Source organism: Carcharodon carcharias, chromosome X, assembly GCF_017639515.1.
Source record: "Carcharodon carcharias isolate sCarCar2 chromosome X, sCarCar2.pri, whole genome shotgun sequence".
NCBI lineage: Eukaryota > Metazoa > Chordata > Chondrichthyes > Lamniformes > Lamnidae > Carcharodon > Carcharodon carcharias.
In genome coordinates, this window is record NC_054507.1 from 24,365,994 (window position 1) to 24,378,919 (window position 12,926).

General features: G+C 40.5%; 1 protein-coding gene across 2 annotated transcripts in view; it reads left to right on the forward strand.

Moving 5' to 3' along the window:
* The window catches only part of LOC121273347 (ceramide synthase 6-like), a 108,683-nt gene that overhangs the window by 74,617 nt on the left and 21,140 nt on the right, over positions 1-12,926 (forward strand). For both annotated transcript variants that reach the window (XM_041180517.1, XM_041180518.1), the window contains 2 exons: positions 6,840-6,968; positions 11,520-11,626. In XM_041180517.1, the coding sequence (XP_041036451.1) occupies positions 6,840-6,968; positions 11,520-11,626 (236 nt within the window). The remainder of the gene's footprint in view (positions 1-6,839; positions 6,969-11,519; positions 11,627-12,926) is intronic.

Sequence of the window (12,926 nt, forward strand, 5' to 3'; positions counted from 1 at the left end):
CGTGCGCCAGTCCCCCCAACCATCTGTCCTAATATCGCCTTGTCTGGCTCAGAGTCAAATTTTGCGTATAACGCTCTTGTGAAGCACCATAATTTTTTTTTTCATTAAAGGCAGTATATAAGCAGAAGTTATTGTCAATGGCTGTGTACTATTTCTTTAGGATTGTTGTGGTAAGGAAAGAATTTTAAACTATTTTTTTTATTAACTCTTTGGATGATCGACCACTTCACTTCAGAAGGCAATAAGAGTCGGTCACTTTGTGGGACTGGAATCACACACATAGGCAAGATCAGGCAGGTTTCCTTCTTCTTTCAGTTTGATAGATTTGTGACTACTTTTGTGAAATGTACCTAAATGAATTCAAATTCTCAAACTGCCACAGTGGGATTTGAATTTACGTTTTTGGATTATTATTCCAGATGCCTGGATTATTAGTTCAGTAACTATAACCACTGCTGTAGTGTAGCCAGACTGAAGTGGCTTCTATCACTGCAACCAATTAAATTGGATTTGGGCTTCATCTCCACGTTTTTCCCTGATGGTGAGTTCCCAAATGCAGCAGGCTGAATAGAACACTTCTGGTTGCGTTTGTGCATCTTTAGTATTGAGCTGTAGACTGCCATTTCCTGAGGCTTTGTATGGGAGGGATGATTTTTGGGAGGGGACTGACAGCTTGTGCTTTCAACCTCACCTCCTGAGTGATGCTTGCTGCTGTTTCATTCTCTTGAACTATCAGCCCCGCGCAGTCTGGCAAACCGGCTATGCTTCTAGCTGGTTTATACATATTTCCATCCCTAATCCAAACTACTGGGCACAGCAAACTACACTGTGTCAAAACATCCTACTTTGCTCTAGATTTGAAAGAATTGTTTCCTAATATCTAGGGTGCTTAGAATTGTTGCTGAGGGCTGTCTTTCTAAAATTTTTACTGATTTTGAATGTGAGCCAAAGGTGGTAAGTGCTCTTAGCAAGTGTGTGTGCACTCTGGTCAGACAGTTTGAAGTTCAGAGCTAACGTATTTTTTCACTTATTTTCTGGCCCAAAGCAGAATAACCTTTTTTTAAAACTGCTGCTATAAAAGTTGTCTAGTCAGGAAAATGTAACACTGCCACAAGCAGCAATGCAGTTTAGGTTAAAATCAACAGTGGAGAATTCTGAGTTATGTCGCTAATAATTAGATATAAGGGCTACTTAAGGAAATTAAGTTGTTTTTGAATGCAATATTCAGTAAATAAATCCTAGGAAAAGGTTGGTTTGTATTGCTGTGACTCTACCAATGCACTAATTGTAACTTCAATCCCCAATATATTTGCTTCTGTGGAACTTAAGGTTTACCTTCAATCAAAATTGAAAGCCCTTTCCTCATTAAAAATGCCTAACAAGTTCCCTAATGACTTGAGTTTGTCCAGTGACTTGGTGAGTCATACATACCAGGAAGGCCTCAGGTTTGATCCCTAGCCTACATTGAATTTGTTGATCTTCACCAGGATATCTATGCTTTACAAACCTTGCAGAATTCTTTTAGGAGGTAACAGACATGAAGAAAAATGCAGTGAATGTAGTGTCTGTGGACTTTGGGAAAAGCTTTTGTAGGGTTCCACATGGGGAGATTATTATAGAAGATTTAAGGTGTATAGAATTAGGGCGAGGATTACAATCTTGATTCGAATGTTTTTAAGAAAACCATTGGAGAAGTTAAAGACAATTTTTCAGCGGTTGCTGGTGCCTCTGCAAGGTTCAGTTCTGGGGCTGCTTCTCTTCGCTATGTATATCAGTGATTTTGAGATGGACCTTGAAGTGGTGTCAAAATTTGCAGGTGATATGGAAATAGGTACAGTTAATTCTTTAGAAGACCAAATGATGTTGATGAAATGGGTTAAAAATTGAAATTTGCAATGTCCGCAAGTGTGAGGTGTTGCGTTTTGGTAATGCCAAAGTGAGAAATGTTTGGTATTTTTGGTGGGGGGTGGAGGAGGAGGAGGAGAGATGTGTGTTGTGGTGGTGGTAAAAAGAACTGGGAAATTTCAGAGTGCGCTTTGCCCTTTGACTGTCTTTTACACATCTCTGAGCTAGTTATAGAATGGGAAAGTGTGTGAGTCCAGTCCTCTTCTTGCTTATCCTCTTGATGATTTACACTCCCAAGTCGGTCGGTTTATGTCTAAACTAATGATGGAAGTGGTTTAAAATGGCTTGACTCAATCTTTAAAGTAAAAACTAGCAGCTTTGGTTTGGAATAGAGTCTTGTGACCAGTCAGCTGTATGTCATATGAATTTAATATTTGATCAATTATCTTGACTCAAAATTGAAGACCATACGCAAGCTAAATGTTCCTGGCTCTGAGATAATCGTGTGTAACTTCTGCTATATTTTTAGCTTAAACTTGGTTGTGCCTTTTTAAAAAGTACCCCTAGTGTTGTTTAACATCCAATTAGTGCTGGTTCCTGTCAAATGAAGCTGATAAGTTCAGCGATCCAAACTTTGCTCTGGTCTAAAATTACTCAATTCAAGTGTTGTAATCAGTTACTTTTGGTGCAGTGTGGGTTTTATGTGCTACTACAGATGAATTTAATGTGTAAAAACAAAAGTTCATTGATCTCAATTCTCAATTATGGAGTGATGTGCATCTGAAAACTGATCAGTTTTTAACATTTTTATTTTTGTTATTTTTAAAAAATTCTCCCTCCTTGAATTTCCCAGGGCTCTCCAAGTTCGCTAGTGACCTGCTGGGGCTCTGGTAATGAAAGCTATTCCACACAGTCTGGACTCCCTTCCAGATGATACAAGGATTGCTTCCCTTTTTCTTTTTAATCCCAGTCTCCCCTTCAATTCTTTTTTTTTCCCCCACCTCCAATTCCTGAATGTTCTTACTTTGTTCCTGTCCACAGGCGATATGTTGTGTTTGGAGTTGCAGGTGTGGCCCAATATCCTATACTTCATATGGGATGAAGGGTTAGGCGAGATGAAGTTCTTCTAGTTGATCGCTTGTGAAGTCTGGTTTTAAAAGTATATTGTATTAACCAGTGTGAGTTGCTGCGATCTGGGTTATCCTCAAAATGGGGACATCTGGCGTATGGTAATACAGCTGTTTGGTTCCCCACTGCCCTGTGCCATTGACTTACACATCTGCACAAGTTCCCAAAGTTACCACTGTTGCTGTGAAGGGGTGTTGGGTGGATGCTCAGTCTTACCCAACAAGGAAGAAGAACTAATTCTCTTCTTCCACTCACCAAAACTGTCTTTGCTCATGTCTTGCTCTAAAGTCAAGATGGAGGAATGATAAAGAGAAACCAGGTTAGCACCCTCCTGACTGGGAAATGAAATCAAAAATGACATGTTTTTTTTAAAAAAAAAGTAGTAGATGACAAAAAATGTTTTAATGTAGGAAAGTCCAGAGAAGCAGAAGGTAGATCGTTCTAAAGGGAGGGTGTCGCATCCTCTTTTTTTTTTAAATGGTGATTCTGAGACAGACTAAATCTTGTGCAATCTTAAAAATATCCTCACTAATAGTACAGGTCAATGGGATGTGTTGGAGGGGCAAAAGTGTGCATGTTCTGGATTGTCAGCAGTTTCTAAAACAAACTCTTACCATCTCCATCTTCTGTCTATAAACTGCACTTAAAAGTGGAGACAAAATCCCCTTTTGTCACAGATGCAGTGTGGCTGGTTGCATTCAGATTCCTGCTATTTCTGTCTCATACCTATTGTACATCACCATTTGTGCACGCTGCTGCCATTTCGTGCTGACTGATTCTTTCATCTGCAGTTGATTGAACTGCTTCCTCTTGGCTTCCTTTTTGTTTTCTTTATTGCCAGCATTTTTCCATCTCTGTCCATTCACTGCTCGTAGCCATGGCTGCCGGCATTGGCTTTGCTGTGTCTGACGGCTGATTGTAGGAGTCTGTATTTCTAGTGTGTTTGGAGCTTTGTCCAGCATTCTGTCCATTCATTTTACTTCTATTTAGCCTTTTGTGCTTAATTACCTTCCTCTTTCAATCATGATACAAGGGCCTTACCAGCTGTGGGAGGATTAGATTTCTTATGTGTTAACTGTCCAGAAGCTGAAACCAAGTATTATAGGATTGGCAATGCCATTTTGGCTGTTTGAACTTCAACTGCAGGGTGTTCATGCTCCTTTTACGTCATCTAAATTTTCTGAAGTCACATACCACGGAGAGGCATTTTAAAAAATCTGGACTGGATAAGTCTGCATGTTATTGTGTGGGAGATTGTGTATTTGTGCCTGTAACTGCCCATGCAGTAATTTTAGTTCATAGCTTTGCCATCAGTGGGAGGTGTCAAATAGAGGTTCAGCACTTGCTCTCTGGAACATCTCTCAGGCAGCGTTGCAAAGGCCTAGGGGAAGGCCATTTGTAGCTTAGCTCTCCCCTTCATCCACCACTCATTCTCTGATTTTGAATCATTATCATTATAGCTTTTGTAAAAAACTTTCCATACCAATGTCTATCAATACGTTTACTGTGGTCATGATGCATGTTGTTGATTTGATCTGCATTGGGCACTAAACGGGGATCACAATATAAATGTAGCCAATTCAACCATATGGAGCATGAGAAGAAGAGCCAGAATTAGGAGAAGCAGGGATAAATGGAAATCAAAAAGGACTCTTATATGAATTGAAATTACTTGAATTGTATTGGTTTCTAACTTTGTATTGCAGATATTGATTTGCCCTCTTTTGACTTGAAACAACAATTATGGAACTGAATACAAACCAGAAGTCCATGGTTTGTTTCTAGATCATTTATTTGATAAGAACGGGGAGCAAGAGCTAGGGCCCTAGACTGCAAAGAAACTTTGGCTGTGAAATGACACCATGGGCTATTATCGTGAGAATAATGGCCCCGTATTTATTCGGGGGTGGAGAGGGCTGAGTTGGGAAGGGGAGGGGAATTGGACAGGAAATCTGGGTTAAAATTACTTGAAAAGCACAGTTGTATGAAATTCACCTGTCTGCTATTTTAGCAGGTGCATTAGGCCATATAGGGTTGTCATGTAATTTTCAGGCTCAGACAGCGCTTCTAAACTGCTCTCTATTTTAAATGGATTAACACCCTCTGCTAAATTAGATGGTGGAGGAATTTTGGGCAAACATTTCCTGCACTAGTAAACTATGATACAAATTCAGAGTCTCTGTGTACATTGAACCTGTGATGAGAAAATATATAAACCTGTGAAAGTAACCTCCCAGTCCTCTTGTATAAAAGCCAAGAGAATTCTTCTTGCTATTTCCCAGCCCTCAAGTTCTCTGCATCTTGGTGTTCCTGTTACTAGATGGCACTAGTTCCTAGACTAAAGTTCATATTTTGCTTTGGAGAAGGTGTAAGAATTTTTAATCAATGTCTTAGTTGCTTTTCACGAAAAGATTGACTAAACATCATACAGTCTCCTGATTCTAACTGTACATGTGACATTATTGCTCATCTGAATCTGAAAATAGATCATATTTTTTCAGAATCACATTTTGTTTTAAAACAAAGACAAAATTAAAAGCAAATTGGATTAGTGAATGTTTTTTGTTATGAGTTTCAAAGAATTGATTGAAAGCTGAAAACGAACACAAGCGGGACTGTAGATTCTTTTCACAGAATCACTGATTTGTTATAGTACAGAAGGAGGCTGTTTGGCCCTTCATGTCAAGGCTAAGACAGCTAGGGGTAGTTGAGGGAAACTGATTATATGTGTAGAGTCATAGAGTTTTATACAGCACAGAAACAGGCCCTTCGTCCCATCGTGTCTATGCTGACCATCAAGCACCTATCTATTCTAATCCCATTTTCCAGCACTTGGTCTGTAGCCTTGTATGCTATGGCATTTCGAGCGCTCATCTAAATCCTTCTTAAATGTTGTACTTGTTCAAAATTGTGCGGTCTTAAATACAAAAAAGGCTGGTAGCATTGTGCAGGTCAATGTCTGTGGAGAGAATGGTTGGTCATTCCTCGTTCCCCAATCTATGTCAACTGGCTGTTAGAATCCATCAGAACTGAAGGATGTCATTTGGCCCACAGAGCCTACCTGCTGTGTTTCCACAATTTCCTGTGTTTTCTTTTGTTGTTTGAATTCCAGAATTGGTGGCTTTTATGCTTTTTGTTGAAGTTCTTTCCATAGTAATTTTGATGGGTTGTTTTAGTTCAAGGTAGGAAGCCAGGAGTTTTGGTAAAATGTTTTGATTGAGATTTGATGTGGGCTTTTTAAGTTGATAGCAATGAGATTTTAGACTAGGGGTAATAAAATTGCAGCTGCTTAGTTCAGTATTTCTAATCTTGAACACTGTAAATGTAACCAGCTTTTATTGTGTGTATGCTTGCATGTGCATGCCACTATGAGTTCTATTGTTTGAGTAAATCAAGTTGCCCTTGCACCCTATGTAGTCCATGTGGTTTGCACTGGAATAAATCATGGGACAGCTACTACTGTGGGATGAATCAGGTTGGAGTCCCTCCATTTGTTGTGTGCTACGGCCCCCTGCCAAATAGAACCAGTTAGTCAGCTGGTTCCAGACTTCTGTCAGTAACCAGCCACTAGAAGGTACGTGCAGTAGGAATCCTGGGTCACTCTTTATGCTGAGTTGCATCTGCTTGGTGCCTCTGTGAAATGGCTGAAATTTGAATCACTGCACATAGAGAATTATGTCCACAAATTCCTCCTCCCACCAACCCCAGTGACTCCATGATGTGGTATGTTGACGCCCGGAGTAAAGATACAGCAGGAAGAAGAGAATCCAGCAGCTACTTTAGATCAGTCCTATTCAAATGGTACATTATCTGTACAAAGTGTTCAGTTGCTCATCGATTTGATGCCCACCTTTTTTACCTTGCAGGACTTTCTTATCATGTTTCTCCATCATCTTGCAACGGTTGGATTGATTACATTTTCTTACTCCAACAATATGGTACGAGTTGGAACACTCGTCATGTGCCTTCATGACGCATCTGATTTCTTTTTAGAGGTGAGATTATTCTATTGCATAGTGGAATAGACATTGTCTGTGATCACTTCTGGGTATTCATGATTCTCCATATAAATTATGCGGGCCATAAAGCCACCTTGCATTAACCAGATTTGGCCGTTGATAAATTTATGGTAGTAATCTGTGAACAGTTTTAATCAGGAGTGTGGAAAGCACTGACATTTGTTGTGACAATTGTCTCCAGCACAACACAAAAATAATTGCAAAGGAAACCCTGACAGCAAGTGTAAATTTGTGAATTATTAAAGGAAGAAAAGCCCATCAGAGTGTGATTCTAGGAGTGAAATCTCATTTCCTGGTTCAGATAATGGTTGTAAACTACTTGATCTTTGCTCCTGAAGTATTTTTATAGGCCTGAGATTGCATGAGAATAGCGACATCAGGCTTTACCCACTCTTGAAGCCCCTCGGCTGTTACCTTTTTAAATATTAATAACATGTTGCATGTAGGTGGAAGATTATTGTTATGCATTAAATGTTCATAAAATGAGCATCTCAAATTTGGAAAAAAAATTGGGAGTTTGGACTGTTATTATCTTGCACAGCAAGATCTTATTTGAAGTTTTCACCCACCTAATGTTTGATTCTGAGGTTTGTTTACTGTGCGTGCCAGAATCGATTCAACTTTGCTAGTTTAAATAACGTATAACCTTTGTCCCCTAAAATTTCAACCCCAGCGAATCACCACTTGTCCAAGCTTGCTGTGTATTCCGACACAGCCCATGGTAAGGGCTGAGTTGTTCAAATCCCAGTGGGAAACTTGAAACAACTGTCATAACCCATTTTTGCAATTTGTATGTTTCGAGATGCAGGCTTTGAATTCAGTAGTAATAAGACCACAGTCTCGAGAGAGGTTTTTTTTTATAGAACTAAATTAAACATTTTATTAATACAAAGATTGTAAACACATACATATGTCTACAAAATTACTACTATAATAGCTACAAAAATCCCCTAATTTACTTGATTCTCAATTACACTCCTGGTAAGGCAACAGTAAAACTCAGATTTAACAGGCAGAGCACCCCACCCTGGACAGGACAGTCGCATTCAAGGTGAGTTTCTTTCAGCTCTGGGCTCTTGCAGACAGACTTGAGGCTTACAGGCATGAGGCTTCTCACACTTGTTATCTTAATGCCTCTACCTTGCACACAATTTCCTTTCCCCTTTATACATTTCTTTCCCTTTGAGTATAGATTTTCCATTGTATCACTGGGCTTTTAACTTTATCTCTTCTAACAATAATGTCCTTTCATCCCACCGATTTTATTAGCTGAAAAAAATAAACACATTGCTTGGCGTCTTCTAGCTAAGTGTAAGATTTCACCCACAGTCTTGAATGTTTTCTTTTAACAAATGCAAATTTACACTTTACCTTCTACCCTCCTTATGTTTATCTAATTAACATCTCAAAACTACTCAAATACATCAAAGCACCCAGACTATCTGGCTTTAAACCAATTAAAAAAGACAAATGCAGACCCCACTAGAACTCTATTTTAAAATAATTTCCAATAATGTTATTATATCTTCTTGACACTGTGGCAGGAGCAGCTCTGTGTTTTTTTTGTGGTGACATGTCTGAGGCTTAGAATTCAGTGTGTGGGATTGCAAATGCCAATTGGCAGAGCCTGTTTTGAGGTGGAGTACACTAAGCTCCTAATAACTCCTTCTGATAGACCATGTATGGGTCACACTGGAGCGCTGGAGAAAGAAGCAATCACCAAGCACCCAATGCACAACTTGAAGCATTCTCATAACAGGTCAGGTGCAGAATAAGGCTCTCTCTGCTCAAGCTCTAAAGGTCCTTTCAGCTCTGCTCTGTGGTTGAATTTAATGAGAGGTTGAAATTCTTTTTTTTTAATCTATGCCCTAGTGTGGGCTCTAAATAGGATGAGTATAGATGGCCTCTGTTTAGCTTTTTCACTTTACCAGCCCACCTAACTGCCCATAAATGAATGAAAATTGACAATATCCCACAGGATTGCTGATCTGGAGATTGAAAGTTTCACATGTGCACTAGGAAATGCTCTTACAGGTTGGAATTAAGATACTTCAAGGCAGAGTCAAGGGAACCTTATTCTGCACCTGACCGCCCCGTTTGACTTTGTGCATTGAGTGCTCGGTGGCTGGCCGTTTCCTCCTTCAGCTCTGCAAAATTCAGCAAACTGGGGGGGGGGGGAATGTAAATGAGCTCAAGGGGTTAAATCACACACATCAGCGAGGGCTGGAATTCTTCCAGAAATTGTCATTATTGGCTGACTCGTCAAAAGAAATGGTGTTGCTTAAGGGTAATCCTGCTCTGTCACAGCTCTCTGCCAGAGTTTGTGCAGATGTGAACAATGCACTGAGCTGGTGCTTGATTTGAATCCAAAGTAGAAAAACAACAACTTCAGCAACAGCAACCAGTACCTGCATGGACATAGTTCCTTTTCATGTTATAAAATGTTTTTGGATGCTTTGCAAGGTGAGTGGACACTGAGCAAGAAGTAGAGGAGATGACTGAAGGGTCAATTGGCGGGAAGTTTTGAGGAGGTTTTTGGAGATGAGCAGAGAGGTAGCAGGGAACAGAGGAAACTTGAAAGTGAATTAAGTGTAGGGTTGAAGACTCTGGTTGGGGGGGGAACAAGTGGCTGAAAATTGGTGGGATCACTGCAGGGGGGTGGGGAGCAGGAAGTATTGAGTTGGTTGAAGACTGCAGAGCTAGGGAGCAACAAGACCATTAAGGGGCTCAAAGTTGAAGATTTTGAAGCTGAGGCCTTGAAACCAAGCAGTTTGTTGAGCATGTGGGTTAGGATGTGATCTATTTTCTAGGATTCAAGGTTTGAGTTGAAATCTGTTAGATGGAGGCTACCAGAGCATATTTCAGATAAAGCATTTCATTGGAGATGAGGTGAGTTGTTTGAGATGGAAGACAGCAGTTTTGGTGATAGATTTGGGTTCGGGGTTCAGCGTTCAGCTCCAAATTGAATGGGGCACCGGGTCTCTCTCTTGCAGGTTCAGAATGAGTAGCCAGTGAAGGAAATGGAATCGGTGCCTAAACTGAGTTTCTGGTGGGAGTTAAACAGCATTGCTTTGATCTTGTCAGTATTGAGCTGAAGGAAGTATTTTCACTTATCAAGCAACTGTTTATAATCGGGATTAATTCTGTACAAACCTTTTTAATTGTTCCAAGGTATTTGTAGTTAGCACTTTTCTATTTGTTGCAACACCTGCAGATATACAATTTAGTGTTATATTTTTTTGGAAATCGCTCTGTGATGGAATTATTTAGTAATTTGCCTTAACTGTGGCTGTTGGGCTTTGAGTGTTTGGGCAGTTGCTTGACACAGAGAAGAAATAGTTTTCCCTCTGCAAAGCTGCTGCCTTGCAGCCTCTTGCATTGCTGTAGGTTTTAGAGGTGCTCCTGCTCCCCAGGTTTCATGTGTCCTGAATCCTGAAAGTCACTATTTGTGGGAAGCTCCCAACAAGGTTTTGAAGAGGTTTGCATTTTTTGGCATCATTCATCAAACTTGTCTTTTGAAAGATGGTCACAATGGTATTAAAACGTTTTACTTCTCTCCCTTTCTCCCCCACCCCTCTGCCCACCCTTCAAACCATGTTGTCTTACTTTTCAGCTAAGTCAAATTTGTTTTGAAATAGGGCATACAAGCGTACAAATTAGGAGCAGGAGTAGCCATTCAGCCCCTCAAGCCTGCCTCACCATTCAGTAAGATCATGGCTGATCTGATTGTAACCTCAACTCCACATTCTCACCTCCCCGATAATCTTTCATACACTTATCAAGAATCTATACACCTCTGCCTTAAAAATATTCAAAGACTCTGCTTTCATCGCCTTTTGAAGAACCGATTCCAAAGACTCACGACCCTCAGAGAAAAAAATTGCTCCTCATCCCTGTCTTTATTGGGCGATCCCTTTATTTTAATCTGTGATCCCCTAGTTCTAGATTCTCCCAAAAGAGGAAACATCCTCTCCATGTCCACCCTGTCGAGACCCCTCAGGATCTTATGTTCCAATCAAGTCGCCTCTTACTCTTCTAAACTCCAATGGATACAAGCCTAGCCTGTCCAGCCTTTCCTCATAAGACAACTGATCCATTCCTGGTATTAGTCTGGTAAACCTTCTCTGAACTACTTCCAATGCATTTATGTCCTTCCTTAAACAAGGAGACCAATACTATACACAGTACTCAATGTGGCCTCCCCAGTGCCCTGTATAACTGAAGCATAACCTCCCTACTTCTGTATGCAATTTGCAATAAATTATAATGTTCTATTAGCTTTCCTAATTGCTTGCTGTACCTGCACACTAACATACTGAATTCTGAGGGTTAATGCACAGCTTCTTAATATCTAGGGTTCTAAATTAATATCTAGTGTACTGAGTGTGATGTTATTCAATGGTTGGAGAAGCTGGATTGATTTTTCATTTTGTGATGGTTTTCTAAGATGGCCTTGATTTCATCTCTCTTCCCATGTCCTCTGTGTTACAGTTCACTAATGAGCTCTTTTGCTGTTTCTCCTTGCAGGCTGCTAAATTAGCCAATTATGCCAAGTATCAAAGACTTTGCGACTCATTATTTGTGATATTTGGTTTTGTCTTCGTCAGTAGTAGACTTGGCATTTACCCGCTCTGGTGAGTAAAAGCCACATATGGTGGCTTAATGCATTGGATTTCAAAATGGGACACTATGGGTGAGGTGGGGTGGGGGAACAGTTCTGTATGATCTGCTTTTCTACATTTGACTTGCAAGTGTGGTACTGTGTTTCTGTTGTTAATAGTGGCAATTTCTTTCATTTCCAGTGTTTCCTTTTGGGTAGCTTGACAGAAAAGTTTGAAAAGCTACTGGCTTAGTGTGAATTCTATATTTATTTACCTAGATTTTTAAAAAAAAAACTATATTGCTGATTTTAGAGTCAGAGATCTAGAACACAGAAAAAGGCCCTTCGGCCCATCAAGTCTGCGCCAGTCAAACAAGTACCTATTTTAATCCCATTTTCCAGCATTAGGCCCATAGCCTTGTATGCCATGGCATCGCAAGTGCACATCCAAATACTTCTTAAATGTTATGAGGGTTTCTGCATCTATCACCCTTTCAGGCAGTGAGTTCCAGATTCCTACCACCCTCTGGGTGAAAAAATTCTTCCTCACGTCCCCTCTAAACCTCCTGCCCCTTACCTTAAATCTGTGCCCCCTGGTTATTGATCCCTCCACCAAAGGGGAAAAGTTCCTTCCTGTCTACCCTATCTATGCCCCTCCATAAATTTATACACCTCAGTCATATCCCCCCCTCAATTTCCTCTGCTCCAGGGAAAATAACCCCAGTCTATCCAATCTCTCCTCATAACTAAAACTCTCCAGCCCAGGCAATATCCTGGTAAACTTCCTCTGCACTCTTAGTGCAATCACATCTTTCCTATAACGTGGATTCCAGAACTGCACGCAATACTCTAGCTGTGGCCTAACCAGCGTTTTATACAGTTCCAGCATAACCTCCCTACTCTTATATTCTATGCCTCGGCTAATAAAGGCAAGTATCCCGTATGCCTTCTTAACCACCTTACCTAGCTGTCCTGCTACCTTAAGGGACCGGTGGACATGCACACCAAGGTCCCTCTGATCCTCGGTACTTCCCAGGGTCCAGGGTCCTACCATTCATTGTGTATTCCCATGCCTTGTTTGTCCTGCCTAAGTGCATCACCTCACACTTATCCAGATTAAATTCCATTTGCCACCGATCAGCCCATCTGACCAGCCCGTTCTTTTTTTTTGTATGCAAAGGGCATCGTTTTAAACCATGTGCCCATCTTGTGAATCATTCCAGAATAGATGTTAGAGCCTGTGGGAGGAAGCTTTGCTGTTCTGTCCCAGTACCTCGTATATGACAATATAGAGATACATCTGCTGGGGAAATTCTACTAAGGCCTCCTTTGCA